This window comes from Dama dama, chromosome 9 (assembly GCF_033118175.1).
Source record: "Dama dama isolate Ldn47 chromosome 9, ASM3311817v1, whole genome shotgun sequence".
NCBI classification, from domain to species: domain Eukaryota; kingdom Metazoa; phylum Chordata; class Mammalia; order Artiodactyla; family Cervidae; genus Dama; species Dama dama.
In genome coordinates, this window is record NC_083689.1 from 84,214,836 (window position 1) to 84,240,558 (window position 25,723).

General features: G+C 36.5%; 1 protein-coding gene across 1 annotated transcript in view; it reads right to left on the bottom strand.

The window, feature by feature from the left end:
• Nucleotides 1-16,004: 16,004 nt before the first annotated feature.
• TMEM167A (transmembrane protein 167A) overlaps nt 16,005-25,723 on the bottom strand; it is a 39,727-nt gene continuing 30,008 nt past the window's right edge. The window contains exons 3-4 of the mRNA XM_061151956.1: nt 23,062-23,096; nt 16,005-16,917 (exon numbers count right to left, since the gene is read on the bottom strand). Coding sequence (XP_061007939.1) covers nt 16,847-16,917; nt 23,062-23,096 — 106 coding nt within the window. The 3' untranslated portion in view covers nt 16,005-16,846. The remainder of the gene's footprint in view (nt 16,918-23,061; nt 23,097-25,723) is intronic.

A 25,723-nucleotide genomic window follows, 5' to 3' on the forward strand; every position in this document is an offset into this window, starting at 1 on the left:
AACTTGCTTTCTAAGTCTGTAAGTCTATTTTTGTTTTGTAAATAAATTCATTTGTATCACTTTTTTAGATTCCACATATAAATGACATCATATGATATTTGTCTCTGACTTACTTCACTTAGTATCATAATCTCTAAGTCCATCCATGTTGCTGCAAATGGTATAACTCCATTGTTTTTATGACTGAGTAATATTCCATCACATACAGGTACCACATTTTTTTAATCCATTTCTCCATCAGGGGACTTTTAGATTGCTTCCCAGTGTTGGCTATTGTAAATAGTGCTTCAGTGAACATTGGGGTGCATGTATATTTTTGAATCATGATTTCCTTTGGATATGTGCCCAGGAGTGGAATTACTGGATCACACAGTAGTCCTATTTTTAGTTTCTCTTTAAAATTTTATTGAAGTATAGTTGACTCACAGTATTGTGTTAGTTTCAGGTGTACAACAGAGTGACTGAACCGTACACATACATATATTCATTCTTTCTCAGATTCTTTTCTTATATATGCTATCACAGAAAATTGAATAGAGCTCCCTGTGCTATATAGTAGGTCCTTGTTGGTTATTTATCTTATATATAGTAGTGTGTGAATGTTAATCCTAAGTTCCTGATTTATCCCTCCCCCCAACAGTTTCTCTTTGGTAACCATAAGTTGTTTCAACATCTGTAAATCTATTTCTGTTTTGTAAATAAGTTCATTTCTATTCTTTTAAAATTAAATTCCACTAATGAATGGTGTCATTATTTGTTCACTTCCCTAGGGCTCAGTGGTGAAGAATCCATCTGTAATGCAGGAGACATGGTTTTGGTCTCTGGGTCGCGAAGATCCCCTGGAGAAGGAAATGGCAATACATTCCAGCATTCTTGGAGAAACCCATAGTCAGACAGTCTGGTGGGCTATAGTCTATGGGGTTGCAAGAGTTAGACACGACTTAGCAACTAAACCACTACCATATATATTTTGTCTCCTTAGGTATGTTTATTCCTAGCTATCTTATTCTTTTTGATGTGATGGTAAATGGAATTGTTTCCTTAATTTCTCTTTCTGATCTTTTGTTGTTAGTGTACAGGAATGCAAGAGATTTCTGTGTATTAATTTTGTATCCTGCAACTTTACCAAATTCATTGATGATCTCTAGTAGTTTTCTGGTAGCTTCTTTAGGATTTTCTATGTATAGTATCATGTCATCTGCAAATATAGACAGCTTATTTCTTCTTTTCCAATTTGGATTCCTTTTATTTCTTCTCTGATTCCCATGGCTAGGACTTCCCAAACTATGTTGAACAAAAGTGGCAAGAGTGGATATCCTTTTTTTTCTTTTTTTCATTTCTGATTTTTATTAGAAAGACCTAAAAATAAAATAAACATGGAAGGTACAAGACCTAGTTAAAGGAAAGCATAGAATTTGATTGTGGGTTACTAAGATGGACTTGCAAAAATGGAGGTATATACCCTGAAATCACAGTGTTATAAATATGCAATCCTTATCAAATTAGTATATGAATTTACTGTAAATATTTGACAAATCAATACAAGCATATCTTTGTCCTATTCCTGATACTAGAGGAAATGCTTTCAACTTTTAACTACTGTGAATGATGTTAGCTGTGAGTTTGTCATATATGGTCTTTCTTATATTGAGGTAAGTTTCCCTATGTCCATTTTCTGAAGAGTATTTCATAAAAGGATGTTGAATGTTATTAAAAGCTTTTAATTTTATCAAAAGCCTTTTCTGCATCTATTGAGATGATCACATGGCTTTTATTCTTCAGTTTATTATTGTAGTGGATCACAATGATTGATTTGCAAATATTGATGAATCCTTGGATCCTTGAGATAAGTCCCACTTGATCATGGTGTACAATCCTTTTAGGATATTGCTGTATTTGGGTTGCCAGTTTTTTTGTTGAGAATTTGTGTCCATATTCATCAGTGATATTGGCCTGTATTTTGTGTGTGCGTGTGTGTGTGGGGGGGTATCTTTTGTCTGATTTTGGTACTAGAGTGATGGTGGCCTCATGGAATAAACTTGGGAGTGTTTGTTCTTCTGCAATATTTTGGAAGAGTTTCAGAAAGATAGCTGTTATCTCTTCACTAAATGTTTGATAGAATTGAACTCTGAAGCTATCTGGTCCTACACTCACTTTTTGGGAATTTTTAAATTACTGTTTCAATTTCAGTACATGTGATTGGTCTGTTTGTATTTCTTATTATGTTTCTTCCTGGTTCAGTCTTAGAAGGTTGTATCTTTCTAAGAATTTTTCCATTTCTTCTAGGTTGTTCATTTTATTGGTATATAGTTACTTGTAGTAGTCTCTTATGACCCTTTGTATTTCTGTGGTGTTGGTTGTAACTTTTTTCCATTTCTAATTTGATTGATTTGAATGCTCTCCATCTTTTTTCTTGATGAGTATGGTTAGAATCTTATCAATTTTATCTTTTCAAAGAAGCAGCTTTTAGTTTCATCAGTGTTCATCAGTGATATTGGACTGTAATATTTTGCTATTGTTTTCTTTCTTTTACGTCTTCCCTGATCTTTATAATTGCTTTCCTTCTACTAACTTTGGTTTTGTTATTCTTTCTCTAGTTGCTTTATTTGTAAGTTAGGATGTTTATTTGAGATTTTTCTTGTTTCCTGAGGTAAGATTGTATTGCTATAAACTTCCCTCTTAGAATGGCTTTTGCTGCATCCCATAAATGTGCAGTCATCATGTTTTTATCGTCATTTGTCTCTAGGTATATTTTACTTTTCTCTTTCTCTAGTGATCACTGGTTATCTAGTAAATATTGTTTAACCTCCATATGTTTGTGTTTTTTTATAGTTTTTTTCTTATAATTTACTTCTAATATCATAGTGTTATGGTTGGAAAAGTTGCTAGTTATGATTTTAATTTTCTTAAATTTACCAAGTTTTGCTTTGGGGGGGCCCAGCATGTGATCTGTCCTGGAGGATGAAAAAAGATGTGTATTCTGTTGCTTCCAGATAGAATGTTTAAAAAATATCAATTATGTTCATCTGGCCTAATGTGTCATTTAAGATTTGTGTTTCCTCATTGATTTTCTGTCTGTATGATCTGTCCACTGATGAAAGTGGTGTGTTAAAGTCCCCCACTATTATTGTGTTACTGTTGATTTCTCCTTTTATGGTTGGTAGCATTTGCCTTATATATTGTGGTACTCCTAGGTTGGGGGCATATATCTTTGTGGGTTGATCCCTTGATCATTATGTAGTATGCTTCTTTCCCTTGTGACAGTCTTTATTTTAAAGTCTATGTTGTCTGATATGAGTATTGTTACTCCAGCTTTCTTTTGATTTCTATATGCCTCGGGTATATTTTTCCATCTGCTCATTTTTAGTCTGTGTGTGTCCCTAGATCTGAAGTGGGTCTCTTGTAGACAGCATATATACAGATTTTGTTGTGTATCCTTTCAGCCAGTCTAGGTCTTTTGGTTTGAGCATTTAATTCAGTTACATTTATAGTAATTATTAAAATGTATGTCCTTATTGCCATTTTGTTCAGTTTAGTTCAGTTCAGTTGCTCAGTTGAGTCCAACTCTTTGTGACCCCATGGACTGCATGCAGCACGCCAGGCCTCCCTGTCCATCACCAACTCCCAGAGTCTACTCAAACTCAAGTCAGTGATGCCATCAGACTATCTCATCCTCTGTCATTGCCTTCTCCTCCCACCTTCAATATTTCCCAGCATCAGAGTCTTTTCAAATGAGTCAGCTCTTAGCATCAGGTGGCCAAAGTATTGGAGTTTCAGCTTCCGCATCAGTCCTTCCAGTGAATATTCAGGATGGATTTCCTTTAGGACGGACTGGTTGGATCTCCTTGCAATTCAAGGAACTCCCAAGGGTCTTCTCCAACACCACAGTTCAAAAGCATCAGTTCTTCAGTGCTGTTTTCTTTATAGTCCAACTCTCACATCCATACATGACTACTGCAAAAACCATAGCTTTGACTAGATGGACTTTGTGGGCAAAGTAATGTCTCTGCCTTTCAATATGCTATCTAGGTTGGTCACAACTTTTCTTCCAAGGAGCAAGAGTCTTATAATTTCATGGCTGCAGTCACCACCTGCAGCGATTTTGGAACCCCCCCAAAAGAAAGTCAGCCACTGTTTCCATTGTTTCCCCATCTATTTGCCATGAAGTGATGGAACTGGATGCCATGATCTTAGTTTTCTGAATGTTGAGTTTTAAGCCAACTTTTTCAGTCTCCTCTTTCATTTTCATCAAGAGGCTCTTTAGTTCTTTTCTTTCTGCCATTAGGGTGGTGTCATCTGCATATCTGAGGTTATTGATATTTCTCTCAGCAATCTTGATTCCAGCCTGTGCTTCATCCAGCCCAGCGTTTCGAATGATGTACTCTGCATATAAGATAAATAAGCAGGGTGACAATATACAGCCTTGACGTACTCCTTTCCCGATTTGGAACCAGTCTGTTGTTCCATGTCCTGTTCTAACTGTTGCTTCCTGACCTACCTGCATACAGATTTCTCAAGAGGCAGGTCAGGTGGTCTGGATTTCCATATTTTTAAGAATTTTCCACAGTTTGCTGTGATCCACACAGTCAAAGGCTTTGGCATAGTCAATAAAGCAAAAGTAGATGTTTTTCTGGAGCTCTCTTGCTTTTTTGATGATCCAACGGATGTTGGCAATTTGATCTCTGGTTCCTCTGCCTTTTCTAAACCCAGCTTGAACGTCTGTAAGTTCACGGTTCACGTACTGTTGAAGTCTGGCTTGGAGAATTTTAAGAATTACTTTACTAGTGTGTGAGATGAGTGTAACTGTGCGGTAATTAGGACAGTCTTTGGCATTGCCTTTCTTTGGGATTGGAATGAAAACTGACCTTTTCCAGTCATGTGGCCACTGCTGAGTTTCCCAATTTACTGGCATAGTGCATTCAGCACTTTCACAGCATTATCTTTTCAGATTTGAAATAGCTGAACTGGAATGCCATTTTGTTAATTATGTGGATTTTTAAAAATGTTTGTTTCCACCTTTCCTCTTCTGTTCTCTTCTCTTGTGAGTTGATGAGTAACTTTAGTGTTGTGTTTGGATTGCCTTTTCTTTTTTGTGGGTGTATCTATGATAGCTTTTTGACTTGTGATTCCCATTATGACTTGATATACCAGTCTCTATGTGTACAAGGTTTTGTTAAGTTGTTGGCCTCTTAACTTCAAATGCATTTCCTGCATTTGTACTTTCCTAGCCTCTCAATTGCTAGTTTGGACATCATATTTATGTGTGGATGATTTCCTACATTTACTTTATGTATGCCTTTACTAATGAGCTTTCCCATTCGTAATTTTCTTATTTTTAGCTGTAGCTTCTTCTTTCGACCTAGAAACTTTTCTCTATACTTGTAAAGCTGATTTGGTGGTGCTGAATTCTTTGGGCTTTGGCTGCTCTATAAGAATTTTGATTTGTCCACCAAGTCTGAATAAGAGCCTTGCTGGGTAGAGTATTCTCAATTGTAGGCTCTTTCCTTTTGTTACTTTAAATATATCATGCCACGCCTGTCTGGCCTTCAGAGTCTCTGATGAAAAATTTGATGACTTTATCGGGATTCCGTTGTATGTTATTTGTTGCTTTTCCCTTGTAACTTTTAATATTTTTTCTTTGACTTAATTTTTGTCAGCTTTATTAATATGTCTCAGCATGTTGCTCTTTGCTGTGGTTCCTGGACTTGAGTTTTTTCCCTTCTCATGCTGGGGTAACTTTTGGCTATAATTTGAGTTTTCTCTCTCTCTTCTCCTTCTAGAACCCCTATAATGCGCATGTTGGTGCATTTAATGTTGTCCCATAGGTCTTTGAGACTATCTTTACTTGTTTTCATTCTTTTTCTTTATTCTGTTTCATGGCAATGATTTCTACCAATCTGTTTTCCATTTCACTTAATTATTCTTCTGTCTCAATTATTCTGTTGTTCATTCCTTCTAGTGTATTTTTCATTTCAGTTATTGTATTGTTCATCTCTGTTTGTCTGTTAAATCTCTTTATTAAACATCTCGTGTGTCTTCTAAATCTGTGCCTCCATTCTTTTTCCAAGATCTTGAGTCATCTTCAGTACTATTAGTCTAAATTCTTTTTTCAGGTAGCTTGCCTGCCTCCACTTCATTTAGTTGTTCTTGGGGACTTTGATCTTGTTCCTTCATCTCAAATATATTATTCTGCCATCTTACTTTGTTTCATTTTCTGTTTCTGGTCTCCTTTCTCCTGGCTGCGGGATGGTATCTCCTCTTTTTATCTGTGCCTGCCCCTGGGTGAGTGAGTTTGTTCAGACTTCCCGTGGGAGGGACTGATGCCTACTCACTGATGGGGGGAGGCAGATCTTGTCCTTCAGGTGGGAAGGGCTGCCAGGTAGTATGTTTAGAGGTGGCTGTGCAATCAGTATGGCTCCACACAGTCTGTCTGATGATGCATGGTGCTGTATTCCTATTCTGTTGATTGTTTGCTCTGAAGTATCAGGAGCCTGTAGCTGTTGGGTAGGAACAGGTCTTGATGCCAAAATTGTGACCTTTGGGAGCGCTTACGCTAATCAGTATTCTGAGGCCTTTGCCACCAGTGTCCCCCAACCTCACAGCCTCTGGTGAGCCCCAGCCTATCCCCGCCTCCCTGGGCAACCCTCCCAAGCCTCGTAGGTAGGCTTGGCCCAGGCTCCTACGGAATTTCTGCTTTATACTTGGTCCCAGTGCATATGTATCCTTGTGTGCACCCTCCAAGAGTGGAGTCTCTATTTCCCTCAGTCTTATGGCGCTCCTTCACTTAGCCCTACTGCCTTCATAGTCAAATGCTTCGGGGATTCCTCCTCCAGATACCAGACCCTCAGGCTGGGAAACCTTACATGGGCTCAGAACTCTCACTCATGTGGGAGAACCTCTGTGATACAATTATTTTCCAGTGTGTGGGTCACCCACTCAGTGGGTATGGGATTTGCTTATATTGCTAAAGCACCCCTCTTCCCATCTCATTTTGGCTTTTTCTTTGTCTTTGGGTATAGACTATCATTTTTGGTAGGTTCAAGTCTTTTTTGTCAATGGTTGTTCAGGAGTTGGTTGTGATTTTGGTGTTTTCATGAAAGGAGGTTAGGTCAAATCCTTTTACTCTGCTATCTTGTTCAGGAATCTCCCATGATGTATTGTTAAACGGGGAGGGTACAAAAACATGTGGTATTTTGTCCTAGTTTGTAGAAATAAATTGTATGCTTTACCTTTACATAGATGTCTCTACATGACTCTTTATATGAATTGTTAATAGTAGTTGTTTTTAGACTGTTAGAATTACTGGAAACTTTTTTCTTTCTTTTTGTGTATTTGTAAGTTTCCTGTAATGTATAGATTTAACTTTTGTAGTTAAAAAAAAATTGAAGGGCCTCATTATACCATCTCTCAAACAGATGACTTATCATTTACAGGTCACCATTCTCTTAAAAGGCAGAAATTTCAATTATTTCAATGGCAGAAATTAGAAATATCTCCCACTGAGTGACTCATACTATTCTAGGATGATGAGGGGTAAGGAGCAGCTACATTATTAGTGTATTGCCTTGGATTTTTGCGAGTAAAAACATTTGGATGGCAGAGAGTAGGGGGGAATGATTAGCAATTAAAGGCCTAAAAGTTATTTTTTTAATATTTTTTCCTCCCTCTTTTCTTTCAAGTTGATGTGGACATTTCCCTTTGCATGTAGCTAATAGGTGTAGCTAATAGGTGAGCTGATTCTTGCTAATAGAGGAAGTTAATCTCATGATTAGGCTAAAAAAAAAAAAAAAAAAAGTAACAAGCACATGCTCCCTGGATATTTTCTACTGAAATAACCACTGTTGTAATCACATTCTGTCTCCCGTAACTCTTTAAAATGATCAAAGTGAGCCCTCACAGAATTTCTGGCAAGGTGAATTCCTGTGTACATTTCACAAAGTACAACTTCCAAGCACAGTGGGCTTTCCAAGAATATGCCTGGAAAAAATCAAATGAATCTTCACTCTCTAAGAGCTCTCTCTGTTTAACCAACTGCTGAGAAATATAAAGTGGGGGCCAGTGAAGAACAATCTGTTCTATAAATACAGGATAGTCATCGGTTTTTAGAGTTGGTCAAGCCTTTAAAGATCATCAAACTCCAATCTGAGAAAGATGAGACTTACCCCAAAGTTCTGGATCTATTGTACAGATGGTGACTCCCTTATCACCACTTTCCCACTATGTAAGTGAAGAACTGTGTTCATTTTCTTAAGCTGAAGTTCTATTACTTCATTTATAACTCTCATTATGCCTTTTGGCATTTATGCTACAACTGCAACTATTATATACCTCAGTGAAAGGAAAAAGTGGGGGGAGGATTTGTAACATGAGCTATACCTAGATTATGTGAATGAGAATACTAAATACTCAGGGATATGTATGCTCAGTCACTCAGGCGTGTCTCTTTGCAACCCCATGGACTGTACCCCGACAGGCTCCTCTGTCCATGGGATTCTTCAAGCAAGAACACTGGAGTGTGTTGCCATTTCCTACTCCCAGGAATATGTGTCCCCTTTCAAAAAAGATTAAGCAAAAGAATTCAGTTCATTTCAGTTTTAAATCTCAACAAGTTTATTTTCTGAGAGCCAATTTCTCTAGATTTCTAGAACTAAAAGATGATATTTTTGGATGGACAGAAAAAGTCCCTGTGAAATAGAGTGTTAATATGCTTAAGTAGAAAGAAACCATCTGTAGAATTAGTGATACATGACTAAGATTCTGTAGTCTGCTGATGTACCAGCGCTAGCTCACCAGTACCTTCCAAAGACCACTTATTTCCTTGTAACTGCATTGGATGTGATTCAGAGTGTCCTAGTCATCTATCATTTCATTGGACTTCTTCAGTCCCTCTGCTTCATGGCTGAGCTATTTATGTAATATTATTCCACATGGGAGAGTCCAGCTGTTAAAGTTTTAGAATCAGGAATAAGAACACATTTTTATTAGATCTTTCATCTTGTCTACAGCATGTTTTTCTTGGTTTAAATATGAAAACAGTTTGCTAGCTCCTTTGCCATAACTCACTCTCCTGTACATGTCTTTGGAGGGGGAGAATGCCCATGTTGTACTTCTGGAGTTCCAGAATGAGGCTTATATACAACTGAATCTGAAATCAATGTGTGGGATTGTATAGTCACCTGTTGAGTTTGAACTCATATGCCTGGGGTAGGCACTGCAGAGGCAAAAAAAAACAACTATGGATTGGTAGGAGCAAGGGAAAGATGTGAGAGTCAAAGAGGAGTTTAGGGGGTTAGAAAGTTTCAATAAAGAAGGAAAGTTGTACTATTTACAAAAATAAACTCAGAGAAGCAGATTTAGAAGGGATAAACAGCTTTTTTGGGAAAGTTTTGAATTGCTGGGAGGCAATCCAAGTGGGTCTTAAGAGGGTGTGATGCCCTTGTAATGTGTCAGCTTGGTTGATACATTGCAGCTTGGCCATTCTAACATTTTCTAGAATTCGGTTTCCTAGTTTCTTATACAGTTTGGTTTGAGCAGGCTATGTGACAGTCTTGTGTGAAATTTGGGGGCAGAGGTGAAGCTACCACCGTTTCGTTAGTTCACACACGTTGTCACAGATGCACTAGCCTTGTTAGCACAAGGCAACGGCTTGACCTATAACTATTCCACATTCTTCTTCAGTTTTTCTGAAACGGAAATTTGTGTTTAGCTCCGAAGTGATGGGCACTGGCTTCCTTCTGCAGGCCATCCACATCACCAAGATTACAGCAGTACTAACTGACATGGGTTGCAGCCCATCCTGAAGCTTCTTGCCTGTCCTTCCGTATTACCTACCCTGTGGATTTTAGTTGCAATAATGAGATCCAAGGACAGCCTTATAGACCCTATACCTCTAATTTTGTAATCAGGTATTGATTCATCCTTTGTATGAGTTTCCCAGTCTTTTCTATGGCTCAAAGCAACTGCATAATTTGGTCCGTTTTTCTATTTAACTTACACCATTCTTTGTCTCAGTTCATGCTAGTTTCTTATCAATTTCTCCACCTCAAGTCCCGAGTTCTTTCCCATCTCTCAGTCCTCAAGTATGCTGTTCCTTCTGACTCCTGGCTCATGCTCTTTTCATCTGCAAGTCTTAGCCCAGTCATCAACTTTATGGACTGGCCTTCTCTGACTACTCCATCTAAATCATCCTTTGGTGTCTTCAAGGTCCTTACTAGAGGTTGTGTATGCTTACCTAGTTATTTTGGCTAGCTGGTCTTCACTAGATTCTAGGTTCTGTGATACCAGCTTTATCTCATTCCACATTGGAGACACTGGCCCTGGCACACAGCCAGTTCTCAAAGGATTCTTCTAGAAACAGAAAAGGAGTTATGAAGGAATCTACCTTGTGGCAGACATGTAAGACAGATTACTTTTCCATTCTTTGGGAGTATAAAGATTATCCTCAATTCTACCCTTATTTCTGTTCTTCATTGCAAGTCAAATTAATTGCCCAGCGATTCAGGAGCCATCTCAATAGTTTTCTATGTTTAGTTTCCAAATGTTAACAGATTCAATTATACCTCTTTCAAGGGATGCTTGTGAGGGCAATTCTTAAATATAAAAACTAGTATTGGAGTTGCCAGTTTAGTATGACTGCAGTTTTAAGTTATGGGTTTAGAACTATTGTTACTATATGTTATTTTGGCTTTGATTCAGTCAAAGCTCAGAACAGTGACCCATTAGAGATCTGAATGAGGTTTAGATTACATACTCATAAAACTAAATTTTCTAAAAACTCATCCAACTTTATTATCCTATATTTTGCATTCTACAGCTCTCTTAATTTCATACTGTAAACTTCTTAAACATATTTTGTAAGTCAAAGTATTCTCATCACTTTCCAAGATTTAATAGAGTTTCCTCCATTTGGGAATCACATTAGCTACAAAGCGACCAAAGAATAAACAATACTTTTATTAAGTAAAATTAAAAGGAAACTCCTATCCTGTTTTGCAAAGCCCCTAGTGAAATGTTATAGAGTGCTCTGTCTTCCAAACTTTGTCCCCAATGTCACATCTTTTGGTGTCAAACCTTAAGTTTGCAGATCTCTTTAAAACTTCACTACTGCAAATATTCCTTTTTTGATTCCTTCTTGAAATGCCTTATGCCTTAAATGTATCTTTATTCCTTTTAAAGCAGTTTAGTATCTTTGTAAATTATTTTTCCAGTGTTTAGCCTAGACATACTACTTGATCAAAAATATTGAAGTGGCTTATAAATTGTACATTTTGGCAATTTGGGTACAAAACCTCAGTCACGACACATTTGCTCCGAGGCTACTTCCCTCGCCAAACAGAGCTCTGACAGTAGTGGTGTCTGGCTGTTTTTGCAGCTTCTGTATGTTCTCGTTCTCTGTGAAGTATGTGTGAAGTGACCTTCCCTTATTTCCAAAATTATGTTTCTCTTTTTCCCCTCCCAGCAATTCTGTTATGGTTGAGGTTACTAATGCAAACCCTTTGAACAGAAAACAGATTTTGCTTTCCTACTATGTTAAACTCAATAGTCTCAAGCAAAGCCATTTTGAATTCTTTTGACGTAAGTTAAAAATCAGAAATTTAGTGATTTTTCTTTAGTCTTACATCAACTGGTAGTTACCATGAAGCAGTGAGGGTGGTTTAAACTATACATTGAAGATACAACTAGGATATTGTTTTTCTATTTGTATCTGAAGTACTTTTTGAGTTCTAAACTCAACTAAAAATACAGTTGTTGAAATTTCATTTGGTTAAGTCAAGTCTTTCCAGTAACAGGTCTAACAAAGATTTGTTTGTGTAAATTGAGGGCTGGGAAGATAACAGTAGAAAGACCATGCTATCCAAAGCAAGGCACATAGTACATATATGTTTTTTCATATTTTTCAACAAATGGTATAAATTGGCTAAATAATCTCACTCTGATGGATACTGCTCACAGATTTTGATAGCTACTTGCCAGAATATTTGGGTATCTGAAGGCTCTTAGTTGAGGACAGGTTGAAAGTAATTTTCAACAATTAACTGTCACTTTCACTCAGAATCAGATTTCCAATCTCTGCAGGGAATTCATGACTTCGTAGTCATTTAGACCCTTGAAGGCTCATTCAAAGAAATAGCAATATAATACTATAGACTGAATGGCTTTAAGATGCAAAATATAAAAACTCCCCCAAACCAAACCTGATGAGCCACGGATTAAAATGCAGGCAAAACAGAAACATATTTATTTGTATCCTATTCAAAAGGTGGCAATTTCAAAACTTCTAAAACAACTCTCATTCATCTGACAAAAGACAATAGGAGGAGGCTCTTGAGAGTTCATTTTGATTTTTATTATGCGCCACAGACATGGACACTAACCAGAGAGTAGGATGCTTCTTTGTACTCTCAAAACCACAGGAAATGTATTTCTACCTACCCTCTTTTTTGTGATACTGGAGTGGCATGTCAGGTTACCATCTTGGAACTGGTTTAGAGCAAAGTAAAGGAAACCATGGAAGCCAATGTATATACAGCATAATCATGAGCTATTTTTGGAAGCTAGTAGTATCTACTACTTCTATAGTAGTAGAAGCTAGTAGCCAGTAGTTATTCTCAGGCAGACTGAGAATAACAGGGCTGTGCAGTATTTAAAATGCTATTACTCGGGTATTAATTTTGTTGTTGTTTAGTCGCTAAGTCGTTTCTCTTTTGAGACCCCATGGACCGTACACCGTCAGGCTCCTCTGTCCATGGGATTTCCCAGGCAAGAATAGTGGAGAGGGTTGTCATTTCCTTCCCTAAGGGATGTTCCCAACTCAGGGGTCAAACCTGCGTCTAATGCAGTGCAGGCAGATTCTTTATCACTGAGCCACCAGGGAAGCCCACTTCTTTTGTTCATCTACTCTTATTAGATACCAGAGAAAGTAAAAAGGGCGTCCGTAAGAATCTTTCATTCTTGTTTTCAATTTCCTATGAGACAGTATCTTCTCAAACGTTTTGAAAGGAGCACATCTCCTTGTTTAGACTGAGAAGACTGGAAGTCTTTCCTGTGCGCCCAGAAACGCAGAAACTACACCACCTTCAGTTGTGCACCTGTGCTTCAATAATCCTGACTACTCCCGGCATTGACAGAGTGTGAGCTACAAAGTTCCCAAGAACACCTGACCTCACTTCTAAGTTACCTTGGCTTCATATGCTATGCATGTATCTCTGAAGAGGATACTACTGTATTCTTGGTCCAAAATAAGGCTGGCATGGATATATGCCATACACATATACCAAGGGAGGAATTTTTTACACATACACCAAGGGAGGAATTTTATTTTTTTCCTGGAGTTTTTTTTTATCAGGCAGGAGAAAACACATTCCACTTCAATTTTGAGGTAGGTAATAGGTGATAATGAGAAAAATACAGGACCCTCTAGGATCTAACCTTTCTCCACCTTTCTAGACTTATGTCTTAATGTAGTTGACCCTTGAACAGTGAGGGGATAAGCGGTGCTGACCCTCTATGCAGTCCAAAATCTATGCATATCCTACAGTCTGCCCTTCCTAACTATGGTTCCATATCCTCAGATTCAACCAACTTGGGATTGTTTATTACTAAAGCATTTACTACTGAAAAAAATCCAACATGTAAGTGGAGCTACACAGTTCAAACCTGTGTTGTTCACAGCTCAACTCCACTTCCCAAGTGGCTTTCACGACAATCAAGGTACTAATGGTCCATAATATATATCCCTGGTGTATTTGCATATTGCTCTTAAATTCAGTTTAAGCATTGCTTCTCTGGAAGGAAGTTCATATCTCTGATTGAACTGTCACCTTTTTATTTTCTTCTAGAATCCTGGTATTATCTCGGTAATAAATGCTATCATATTGTACTTCATATAAATAACCTCATTTCCCTCTCACCCGCTGCATTATGAAACACTAGAGTGAAGAAACTGTACTTGTCTTTATATCATCACCGAAAATAGACTGAAAGTATTCTACTAATGCCTCTTAAAAATGTTGAAATAAACATTCTATTTACAAGTGCTAGGTTTTTCACAAAACTAGCCAGAGATCTGTTCATTTTTGACTTTGTGAACTTATACAGAAGTTACTTCATTCAAACCTCTATTTTGTCCTAGGTTAGGACTAGATCGATCTGCATTTTATGAAGATTATGGTGTCTATTACAAATTACATACTACTTTTCCCAGAATAAAAGGGCTATGTTGAATTTGATGATGCAAAAAACATTCAGGATAGCAGTGCTTGACACAGCAGCATAAGCATTAACAGGATACTGGACTTGTATCTAAACTTTTTTAAGCCACAGACGGAATTCAATAGACTATGTGTTCTTTTGACTGATCATCTTTTTATGATTGCCTGGAAAGAAGACATGCTCCTGCCATTGGTACAGCTGAGGCCCATCAGGAACTAAACATCAACACAAAAATTCCAGGCAAGCTGGAATCAAGATTCTGGAGCCAGGAAGGAGATTAGGGAGAGTATTCAAATCTAGTAAACTGTGGACTTTTAGTGCCCATCATCAAATCCTACCTTGCACCAAGACGATGTGATAGAGGCAGAGTCTCTGATGCTTAAATTGATTCTTAATCGTCTTCTGCAATCTGCTGAGACCACAAAGGGAGTATCTGAATATTCTGTGGACTACTTATCTACTCTGCCCTTTAGGTTAGACAACAGGATGCAGTGGTAACTCTTTGGAAAAAAAAGAATATGCTGACTGCCTTTTTTCCCTCACAGAATCCTGTGATTTATCCCACCTCCCAAAGATCTTATGTTTCAAAAGGTCAGAATGTCTGGAGTCAGAAATAAGCTGCTTCCCACTTTGTTCAGCACCTACACACAGTAAAAAAAAAAAAAGCTTATATATTGCCACAAATAAATTTCCAAAGAAATTATTTCTACCTCTACTTTCCACCTACCTCCTCTGAAATGCCAACTTAAAGAGATACCCTAGAACTGATTATCTAGAATATTCTTGCCCTCTTCATATTAGATTTGTGTTAGTAAACAACTAAAAAAGTTAGTTGACATAGCTTTAGGAAAATCTAGCTGGCAGCAGAGTTGGACAACAGATGGTCACTCAGAAACTAGACCCAGGAAGGTTACTTACTCTTTGTATGCTGATAAGAGTTCTATTTTGGGGAATATTCTGAAAATCCTTGACCTAATGCAAAAGCCCAAGAGACAGTGCAGGTAGGAACAATTATCATAACCTGATTACCTGTCTAGGGCAAAATATACCATTTTAAATCAGCTATAGATAAACCAGAAATGTACAATAACCAAAGATACTGACAGCCTACAGAAGCTTTCATCTTTTGCAAAAAAAAAAAGAAAACCAACCAAAAACCAGCAACATGTAACAAGATTTTCTTAGATGTTTCCTAGAATTCTTACTAAGCACCTTAAAGTAGTCATAAAAATAAGTGACTTTTAGTTCTGTACTTTGTTTGTGCAGAAAGAGCTACTGGCAGGCTCATTTTATAATAATTACAAACAGTTGTTTCTTTAAAAAAAAAAAAAGGTTTAGTCTTACCTTTATGGCAATTAATAGCTGACAATAGTATCTAATTATAACTGTAACAGGCAATTTTTAGCTAAGAAGCTCTCCTTAGTTTTGAAATTTTAACTGAATTTTGGTTGAACCTTAAATGTTAACCTTAAATGTTAACCATCAATGTGTAATAACTGCTCTACTACAAAATCTGTGAGTCACATTTCCAAAATTCCTGTTGGCTGGATGAAAATTACTGAAGGTTTTCCTTTATCAACCAAAGCTCAAAGACATTTATGCCATGGCATATGGTAAGGAGATTTGCTGTTTATCATCACTTACTAAGTTAAACAAGATTCCAGTTCAGGTTGATATACAAAACATAAACTAGATTGAGAACAATGTATTAAAAAAAAAAAACACAGTTTGTATTTTGGGGTAATTAAAATGTACAGACCTAACACTAAAAAGAATGAAAAACACATCCAAGATTATCGTTCTGTAATTGTTCTGTTTAGCTCTTTTTACTCTAAGCATGTAGTCTTATTTGGAGAATGACAGCTGGTCAAACTTTTGCTTAAGACATTTATCCATACTTAACCAGAGGTTTCAGAGATAACACCACTCACGTATTCTGAATTATTTTATGTTAAATAGGAACATTTTCTCAATAGTCTTAACATTTTCTCTTAAGTTACATCTCATTTATCTTCCTCCTAAAGAACTACATAGGCTTGTTTTAAATAGTTTAAACACCTGTAATAAACTACAGATTGCTAAGAGTAGAGGTACTCTGGTTAATGCTCAAAATGATACGGCCAGAGGAAAAGCCAGCATTATTAAATATGAATGCAATCCTTATAAATATGAATGCAATCCTTACCAACACAAATTGAACCTTTTTTTCCCCCAATAAAAAAGCTAGTCCAAAAAAAAAGGTCTCATTCTATAAAGATTTATCATTTCCAAATCACAGTGAAAGGAACTTGAATAATTTACCAATTTTGTTTTCTACTATGTGCCTTAAAGATACCTCACTAAAAACTGGTATCTGGCACAACAGAATGACATATGCAGAATGTAATATTGTAGCAACAGTATTGAGGTTGATTGTTACAGACATATTTAAATTCTGAGTATTAAATGTTGCATCCTAATTATTTATACAGAACATTGGTCCAATAACAAAAATAGAGAACAGCAGCTGAAAGTGTAGCTCATTCAATGTTCAGAGATAAACCATTAACCATTCTTTCCATTATTTTCGGCAGATAGTCCTTTTTTGTCATATTTAAATCTGATGGCAACAGAAGAATTCTGGCATTTTTCCAAGCTACTGTATGAAAAGGATGCTGAAGGCCATCACGATACAGCATACTGCAACGTAAGGACTCTTCCGTTCACCTGTTGGAAAAAAGGTAGTTAAATATATTCATGTTAAACTGAGTGGCTAACATAAGGTTATTACTATAGGAGACAGGCATGTACAAACCAAGATAAGATTCTTGCCTATGAAGTCCATACACTTAGGGGCAGGGGCAAAATGAACTACATGCAACATAAAAGTAAGTACACACCAGAATGAATTAAATGATACCTATCTAAGACCACCTCTTTGTCATGTCTTTAGAAGACACTGGATTAGCCATTTTAGTGTCACTGCATAAACGTACATATTAAAAAATATAACAAAGAATGTAGGATAAAGACCCAAGAGCAATGATCTCAAGAAGCTTATAAGGGGAAAAAAATAGCATTCCTGAATGAAAATAAACAACTATTCAATAAAACGGCATTTTAAAAATCAACATCACATAAAATGTTTAATAAAAACACATTAGAGAAAACTAAACTATTTCTGAGATGGATTTTGTATCAAATCTTTTATAGTATAATTACTCTGGGTGAGAGACGTACAACTTAGAACAATCACTTCTGAATTAGTTAGTTTTCACATGTGTTTCAGGAGTGTCTATTTACAGCTGGAGACTTTCCTTTGCATGAAGTAGATCTGGAGTTGGCTTGTGCAGTTGTCTTGCAAACAGAGATCCTATGATTGTGAGCTAACTCAAACTTATCTTGTTCATTCCTGTTTCTTCAATAATTCCAAGACTGTACAAGGCACTGGGCATTTTTATGCTGCCTTGAGGGCACACATGAAAGGAAGAAGGAAGGAAGGAGAAAGAGTGAGGACGTGCTTCTTTTAGGAATAATCCTGAGTATGTACCTGGTTCCTTTATAGAGATGGTTTATATTCCCCTCACCTGTGTTTTTCTATGATGTTTAAAATAACTTCTTTTCTAGTAACTAAGTTCCTTATTTCACTTAGCAAGGTTAGTTAATTACTTCTGGAAAACGTCAATCTTGATCACTCTTATCAACTAAAACCTTGAAGGTCATTATTTTCAGAGCTCCCTCACTGAGACCACAGGGATACAACTGGTAAGTTTTTTATCTTTGTATCTATTCAGTGGCAATATTCATAGGACACATTTTACACACATGCAAACAAAATAAACATTTGGTGTTTTTCAGAGTGTTCTATCCACAGACATTTAATGAACTGTGTTCCACCTAAACGAAAATTCAGAAAGTGAGAAAATACAGTTTTCACAATATTATCTTAACTGGAAAAAAAAAAAAAGAAACTAGAAAATACTGTTGTTCCTTTTTTTTTTTAGCAATGCTGATTCTTTCAGAGTAAAAAACTCAAGTTATCCAACAAAACAATAAGAACAAAAATCAATCAGGCCAAAATTTCAAGTAGATCTCATAAGGAAGCCTGTCCCTCTTTCCATAGGGCTAGATACTCTTACTGTCAAATATAGTCTTCTTAAATACTAAAAGAAGAAATTAATACTGTCCTAAATTTGCCATCTGCTAAAAATTAATTTTTGAGGAAGTTCTTCTCTTCCTCATCCTCCAACTTAGAATACTATGATTTACATATGGGTTTCATTATCCTGTTTTTAATTTTCTTAAAAGAGATTGCCATGTGGTAGAGCTAAACATCTTTAGCTGAACTAGGGTAAGAATGTTACTTCTTGTCTGGTCTTAGGTCTCTATAAGTGAATGTGAAACAGTTGCTGTAATGTGATGTGTAACATGATAAGATGATCTGGCTGGGCCTTTTCCCATTAAAATTGCATCCTTTCTTTGTGGATCTATTCTGTGTCAAGATAAGAGAGGAACATGTGGTTGAGAAAGCAGCATATCAGTACCAACATTTTCTAAAACACTTTGCCAAAATGAAAAGCTAATGGTTTTCACATAATTGGCAAAAGTGAATAACTGAACTATGTAACCTATGATATTCATGCAGTCAAGAGAGAAAAATGGAAATACATGGGCAAGCAAAAAAAGAAAAGGCATAGTTTATAATTAGACATAAAAATAGATAATACTAACAGGATATCATTAAGAAAGCTATAAACTAGATGTTTGAAACCTTTACCTACACTTCCAAGCAACAATTGTGAACAAAGTCACCTGGATTAGTTACTAATGGAGTTGTACAATGTTCTCTAATTTATTACATAAAAAATGGATTTAAAATGCCATAACATTTTATTCACCATAAGCCAATAATTTTAATGTTCGTATGACCCTAATCCTGAATATTTATTGGAAGGACTGATGCTGAAGCTAAAACTCCCAATACTCTGGCCACCTGATGCGAAGAACTGATTCATTGGAAAAGATCCTGATGCTGGGAAAGACTGAAGGCAGGATGAGATGGTTGGATGGCATCACCGACTCAATGGACATGAGTTTGAGTAAGGTCGGGAGTTGGTGATAGACAGGGAAGCCTGGCATGCTGCAGCAGTCCATTGGGTTGGAGAGTCTGACACAACTGAATGACAACTGAAATGATGATTCTAATCCAGTGATACTCTCTATTCCCTCAAACTGTCCGTAATTTTTTTTTTTTTTTTACTGAATAGCTGATTTACAATGTCTTAGGTATACAGCAAAGTGTTCAGTTATACATCCACATACACATATGTATTTATATATTCTTTTTCAGATTTATTTCCATTAAAGATATTACAATATAGTGAATATAGTTCCTTGTGCTATATTGTGCTGTGTTTAGTCGCTCAGTCGTGTCCGACTCTTTGTGACCCCATGAAATGTAGCCTGCCAGGCTCCTCTGTCCATGGGGATTCTCCTGTCAACAATGCTGGAGTAGGTTGCCATGCCCTCCTCCAGGGGATCTTTCCAAACCCAGGGATCGACCCAGGTCTCCTGCATTGCAAGCAGATTCTTTACCTGCTGAGCCACCATAGTAGATACTTTTTATTTATCTATTTTGTATGTAATAGTATTTGTTAATCCCAATTTCCTAATTTATCTGCCCCCCCCCCCTTTGTTTTCAATGTCTGCAAGTCTATTTCTATGTTGTAAATAAGATTCTTCTTGTAAGTGGTACAATGTATTTGTCTTCTCTGTCTGACTTACTTCACTTAGTATAATAATCTCTAGGTCCATCCAGGTTGCTACAAATGGCATTATTTTATTCCTTTTTTTTATGGCTAAGTGATATTCTACAGCTGCAATGAACATTGGGGTGCATATATCTTTTCCTTTTCAAATGATGGTTTTCTCTGGATATATGCCAAGGAATGTGATTGCTTAATCATATGGTAACTCATTTTTTGTTTAAGGGATCTCCATACTGTTCTCCACAGTGGCTGTGCTAATCTACAACAACAGTGCAGGACTGTTCCTTTTTCTCCATGCCCTCTCCACCATTTATTATTCAATGGCCACTGATGACGGCCATTCTGACCACGAGTGAGGTGATACCTCATTGCAGTTCTGATTTGCATTTCTCTAATAATTAGCGATATTAAGCATCATTTCATGTGCCTATTCATGTATGTCTTCTATGAAGAAATTGTTTAATATTGAATTGTACAAGCTGTTTGTATATTTTGGAAATTAATTTCCTTGTTGGTCACATCATTTGCAAGTATTTTCTCCCATTCCATAGACTGTCATTTTGTTTATGGTGTCCTTTGCTGTGAAAACACATGTAAGTGTGATTAGGTCCTATTTGTTTATTTTTGCTTTTGTTTCCTTTAGGAGTTGGATCCAAAATAATACAGCTGCAATTTATGTCAGAGTCTTCTGCCTATATTTTCCTCTAGAAGTCTCACAGTATCTAGTCTTAAGATATTTAAAATAAAGACCTAAATATGTGTTTATTTTTGTATGTTGTTAGAGAATGTTCTAATTCCATTCTTTTACCTGCCGCTATAAAGTTTTTCCAGCACCACTTACTGAAGAGACTTTTTCTCCACTGTATATTCTTGCCTCCACTGTTGTAGATTAATTGATCGTAAATGCATGAGGTTTATTTTTATCCTTTCTCTTAAAGGACACCCACAAAATTTCACGTTTCAGGACCCAGGGCCAAAGCAGTGACATGATAGGAGCCTCAGTTAGATCCACCTTCTGGTCTTGGAGAATGTCCTCGAGAAGCAGAAGGCGACTGCATCTTACCTTGGGCCACAGACACTGGTGGCAGCCATTCTGAGAGTTACTTCAGTCATATGCACACTGGCTGGCACCACTTCCCTCTAGCTTATGAGTGCTAGGACCCAACTGTGTCCTTGCCCAACAGCCTACAGGTGACTGCTGAGACACCTCAAGGTAAGCAACCCACCTGATGAGGACAGAGCCACATCCATGAGCAGACATGCTGCCTTAAGAGCCCACAGCTGCCTCTGAGCATGGCCCTATCCACCAGAGGGCTCAGTGGCCCATTCCACTTACCAGTGGGCAGGCACCAGCTCCAGAAACCCATGGAGCCTAGCTCTGCCCTCAGAGAAAACTGCTCTAGCCTCTGGATCAGCCTCACTCCAACAGGGGGCAGACACCTAATGCTAGAAAACCGCAATTCTGCAACCTACAGACTCAGACTGCCCCCTAAGCCCCCATCCCAGCAGGCCAGGCCCTGCCCTGGGTCCAGTTGGGACATGGTCTGGCCCACTAGCAGGCCAAGTTTCAGAACACCCTAGACACCATACCAAACTGTGTCAGGAACCCCTCCCCACCTCCACCAGTGGTGCTGGGAAAACTAGACAGCTACATGTAAAAAAAAAAGAAATCAGAACAGCTAGTTCCTCACACTATATATAAAAATAAGGTCAAAATGGATTAAGGACCTAAATGTAGGACTGGAAACCATAAACTCCTAGAAGAAAATAGAGTGGAATACTCTTTGACATAAATCATATTTTTGGGGATCTAAAAGAAACAAAAGCAAAAATAAACTAATTGGATCTAATTAATGTTAAAAGCTTTTCCACAGCAGAAGAAAACCATCAACAAAATGAAAAGACAACCTATGGAATGAGACAGAATATTTGCTAATGCTATGACTGATAAGGGATTAATATCCAAAATCTATAAACAGCTCATACAACTCAACATCAAAAAAACAATCCAATTAAACCTGGGCAGAAGGCCTGAAGAGAAAGTTTTTCAAAGACGACATACGGATGACCAACAGGCAGATGAAAAGATGATCAACACTATTAATCATCACAGAAATGCAAATTAAAACCAAAATGAGATTTCATCTCACACCTATTAGAATGGTTATCATCAGAAGGGACACAACAAATGTTGCTGAGGATGTGGTATTGGTGGAAATGTAAATTAATGCAGCCTTTGTGGAAAAGGAGGTTTCTCAGTAAAAACAGACTACAATATGACCCAGCAATAAGACCACAGAATTGGTCTGTGGCCCAGAGGTTGAGAAGCCCTGTTACATAATATTTTGCATCAACTACACTTCAATGAAAAAAAAATTATTGGGGAATAAAGTACATTTTAATTCATTTACTTACCAATTATTTGAGAATCTAGTATGTGCTAGGCATTGTGTTAAATACTATATATAATGTTATGGGACAATGAAATATTAATGTATATTGTTATCTAACCATTTACACACTTAAGATGCTACTAACTTTATTATGAAAAGTTAGAAGATATCCACATTTACACAAAGTTCAAGAACGATCACATACATGGATTCAAAAGATAAAATAGTTCATATTTTCTAAAAGCAACTAGTAAGATTCTATGACTTACCAGAGGGCAATCAGATAGCTGTTCAGCAAGCCTTTCATTAAATGGAAAAATCATCCTGTTATCAAAATGGTACACATTATGCAGAACAGCATGCTCTATACTATGTGTGCATAAAACTATACATACTTGGCTGTAATCTCCTCAAAACAGGAATGCATGCTGTTTACTGTCTAAATTACAGAGACCTTTGTCCTGCTTCCCATCTCCCTATTAGTGAATATTAGAAGGTATCTGTGAAATCGTTTTAAACAGTGTCAAGAGAAGAGTTATGTGGAACTCTATAAAGTACTGCTAAAAGGGACACAACTGGGAAGTTTGCACTTTAAAAACTGACATTTTGATTTGTTTGAATATAACTGGCCAACAGTTTACAGCATAAGAAAGTAGAGAGATTAAAAAAAAAAAAGAAAGAAAGTAGAGAGATAATAGACAGATACTCACCAATTCTGGCACACTTCCAAAATATACCCAACAACCTGCAGAAAATAAAAAAGTAGCTATGGATTACTGGGAAAGACAAATTATTCAGTATCATATAGGTAATTTATTACATACCAGCTTTTTAACTGCTGATGCATTGTTTTAAACTGAAATTCACTAGATATTGAGCCACTACTTATATAGAACAGTAGGACACAATAGCTTATCAACCATCAATGTACAGAAACTATTAGAAATTGGAATATGTGGTCTCACAGGTTGGGCCCAAAGTAAATTAATGTAAGAATGGCAAAAATGTGCACAAGAGCTTACAATTAAAAGATTAACTCAGTCAACTTCAAGTGCTTGACCTTCAAAAGTGGAAAACACATAATGCTGATTTAAATAAGCATTAATTTTGAAAAAACAGTAAATGGACACAGTTGGTTTTGGATAAATTTTGACATTAACTGAAAAAACTTTTTACTGAATATAGTTCTATATTTAAATCATCTATAATTATGAACTCCAGTGACAGTATTTACATGACCAAAACATTAAATGAGGAGGAATACAAAAATATGAGCCTATATTTAAATGTATATATTCAATATAACATTTCAAGATAAGAAAAACCTAGTTTAGGGATATTGTATATGAAACTATAATTTCATATGAAATTTAAAATATATATTTAAAATACATATATTCTGGAAATAATAAAAATTAGACTAATATTTGTATTTCAAGCCCATTAATAAATATATTATAAATACATAATATATGGATATATTGCATGTATTAAAAAAATACCAGCTTAAAAAAAATGATATTCAATGAATAGAGATATTTGAAAAAAAATTATAGACAATTATTTTGATGTGACAAAAGAACAGAAATATAAATAGTATTAGACACGGTTACAAATCAAGATAAATTAACATTAAAATTACTGCAGTGAATTAGAATTGTTATAGGAAGAAAATCATGTATATATTTGAAAGAAATTACATTTTCTTTGCCCAAAGAGATGGCTGGCAATAAATCATTATATTGGAATGGTTAACACTAAAAAAAAAAATGCTGACTCAATTAAGTTCCAAACACGTTCCTCCTCTGAAGTATACAGTAATTTCCTGACATCAAAGCAAAAAGTCCCTTAGTGCAGCTTAAATGAAATGGGCAAAAATATAAGTATTGTGAAGGATGGGAATTCTGACAGGTGAAACAACTTCACTATAGGAATAAAAAGGACAAATGTGTACTCTTGAAAGCAAAGGATCAGGGCTAAACTGTGCCTAAATTCAATTCTACTTAACTGGCTACATAACTGTCAGCAGGTTATTTTAACTCATTATCTCATTCTCACAGGGTTGCCATAAGTATTAAATGAGTTATTACACAGAAAATCTTTAGAATAGTGACTAACATGTGCTGTGTTCAATATTACATAGGCTAAAGGTATGGACAATAACTCCAGGTATCACTAACATTGGTTTATACTTCATCAAAAAAATGGAAGACAACTAGTGATCTGCAATGCCTGGCAAACTTGATTCTAAAAATCTGTTGATTATAAAATGAATTATTGACTCAAAGTTGCTCGGTTTGAGGTATTCAGAAGTAGGACACCTGAAGTTCCTCTATGGGAAGCTTAAGGCCCTTCAGAACAGTCTGAAACCATATCATCACAGTCAAGGTCTTTTCAAGTATTACAGTCTAGAAATTAGCATCAAAGCATCAGTAGGAAATTGGTGTAACAGAGCATATTAAAAGCTACTTAAATGGAAAAAAATTCCTAATTTGGCAACATAAGAGATTAATTGGTACTGCTTTGGCCTTTTTCACATATTTCCCTACCTAGACATTTACATAATATCCCAAATGCTAAAAAGAACTTAAGCTGGTAAACACCAATACAAATATGCTGCTTAGTTTTTAAAGACATAAGCCAATAAGCATATATGTTGATAAAATTATAAACTCTATGAAAATAGGAAACTAGACAAAATAGCAACTCTTCTTTGCTGCTTTTAAGTTCTATACTATGAAGCAGCAAAATATGAAGTTGCTATTTTCAACAGTGAAGTTATTAAGAACTCATTTTATCTAATTGGTCCAGATATCTTCACTTAAGCATGGAACACTCAGTATAATCAAAGGAAAGTTTATTATGAGTTTCATAAATATACATTTTTAACAGAAAAGAACAAGGACCAGTAAAAATGTCTTCCACAGAAATTATTTCATTTGTACAAGTCAAAATAAAAGGAGCTTAACATTTGTATAGAGACAATGTTTTGGGGGCTTCCATTGTGGCTCAGTGGTAAAGAATCTACCTGCCAAAGTAGGAGACACAGGTTTGACCCCTGATCTGGGAAGATCCCACATGCTGAGGAGCAACTAAGCCCATGAGCCACAGGAATTGAGCCCACGTGCTGCAACTACTGAAGCTTGCCTGGCCTAGAGCCCATGCTCCTCAATAAGAGAAGACACCGCAATGAGATGCCTGCACACCACAACTAGCGAGTAGCTCCCACTTGCTGCAAATAGAGAAAAGCTCATGTAGCAAGCAACAAAGACCCAGCACAGTCAAAAGAAAACAAAACAAACAATTTTTCAAAAAAGCTTTCAAACAGCTAAGTGTATCATATATACTTTAAAATGTAAAAATAGGCATGCT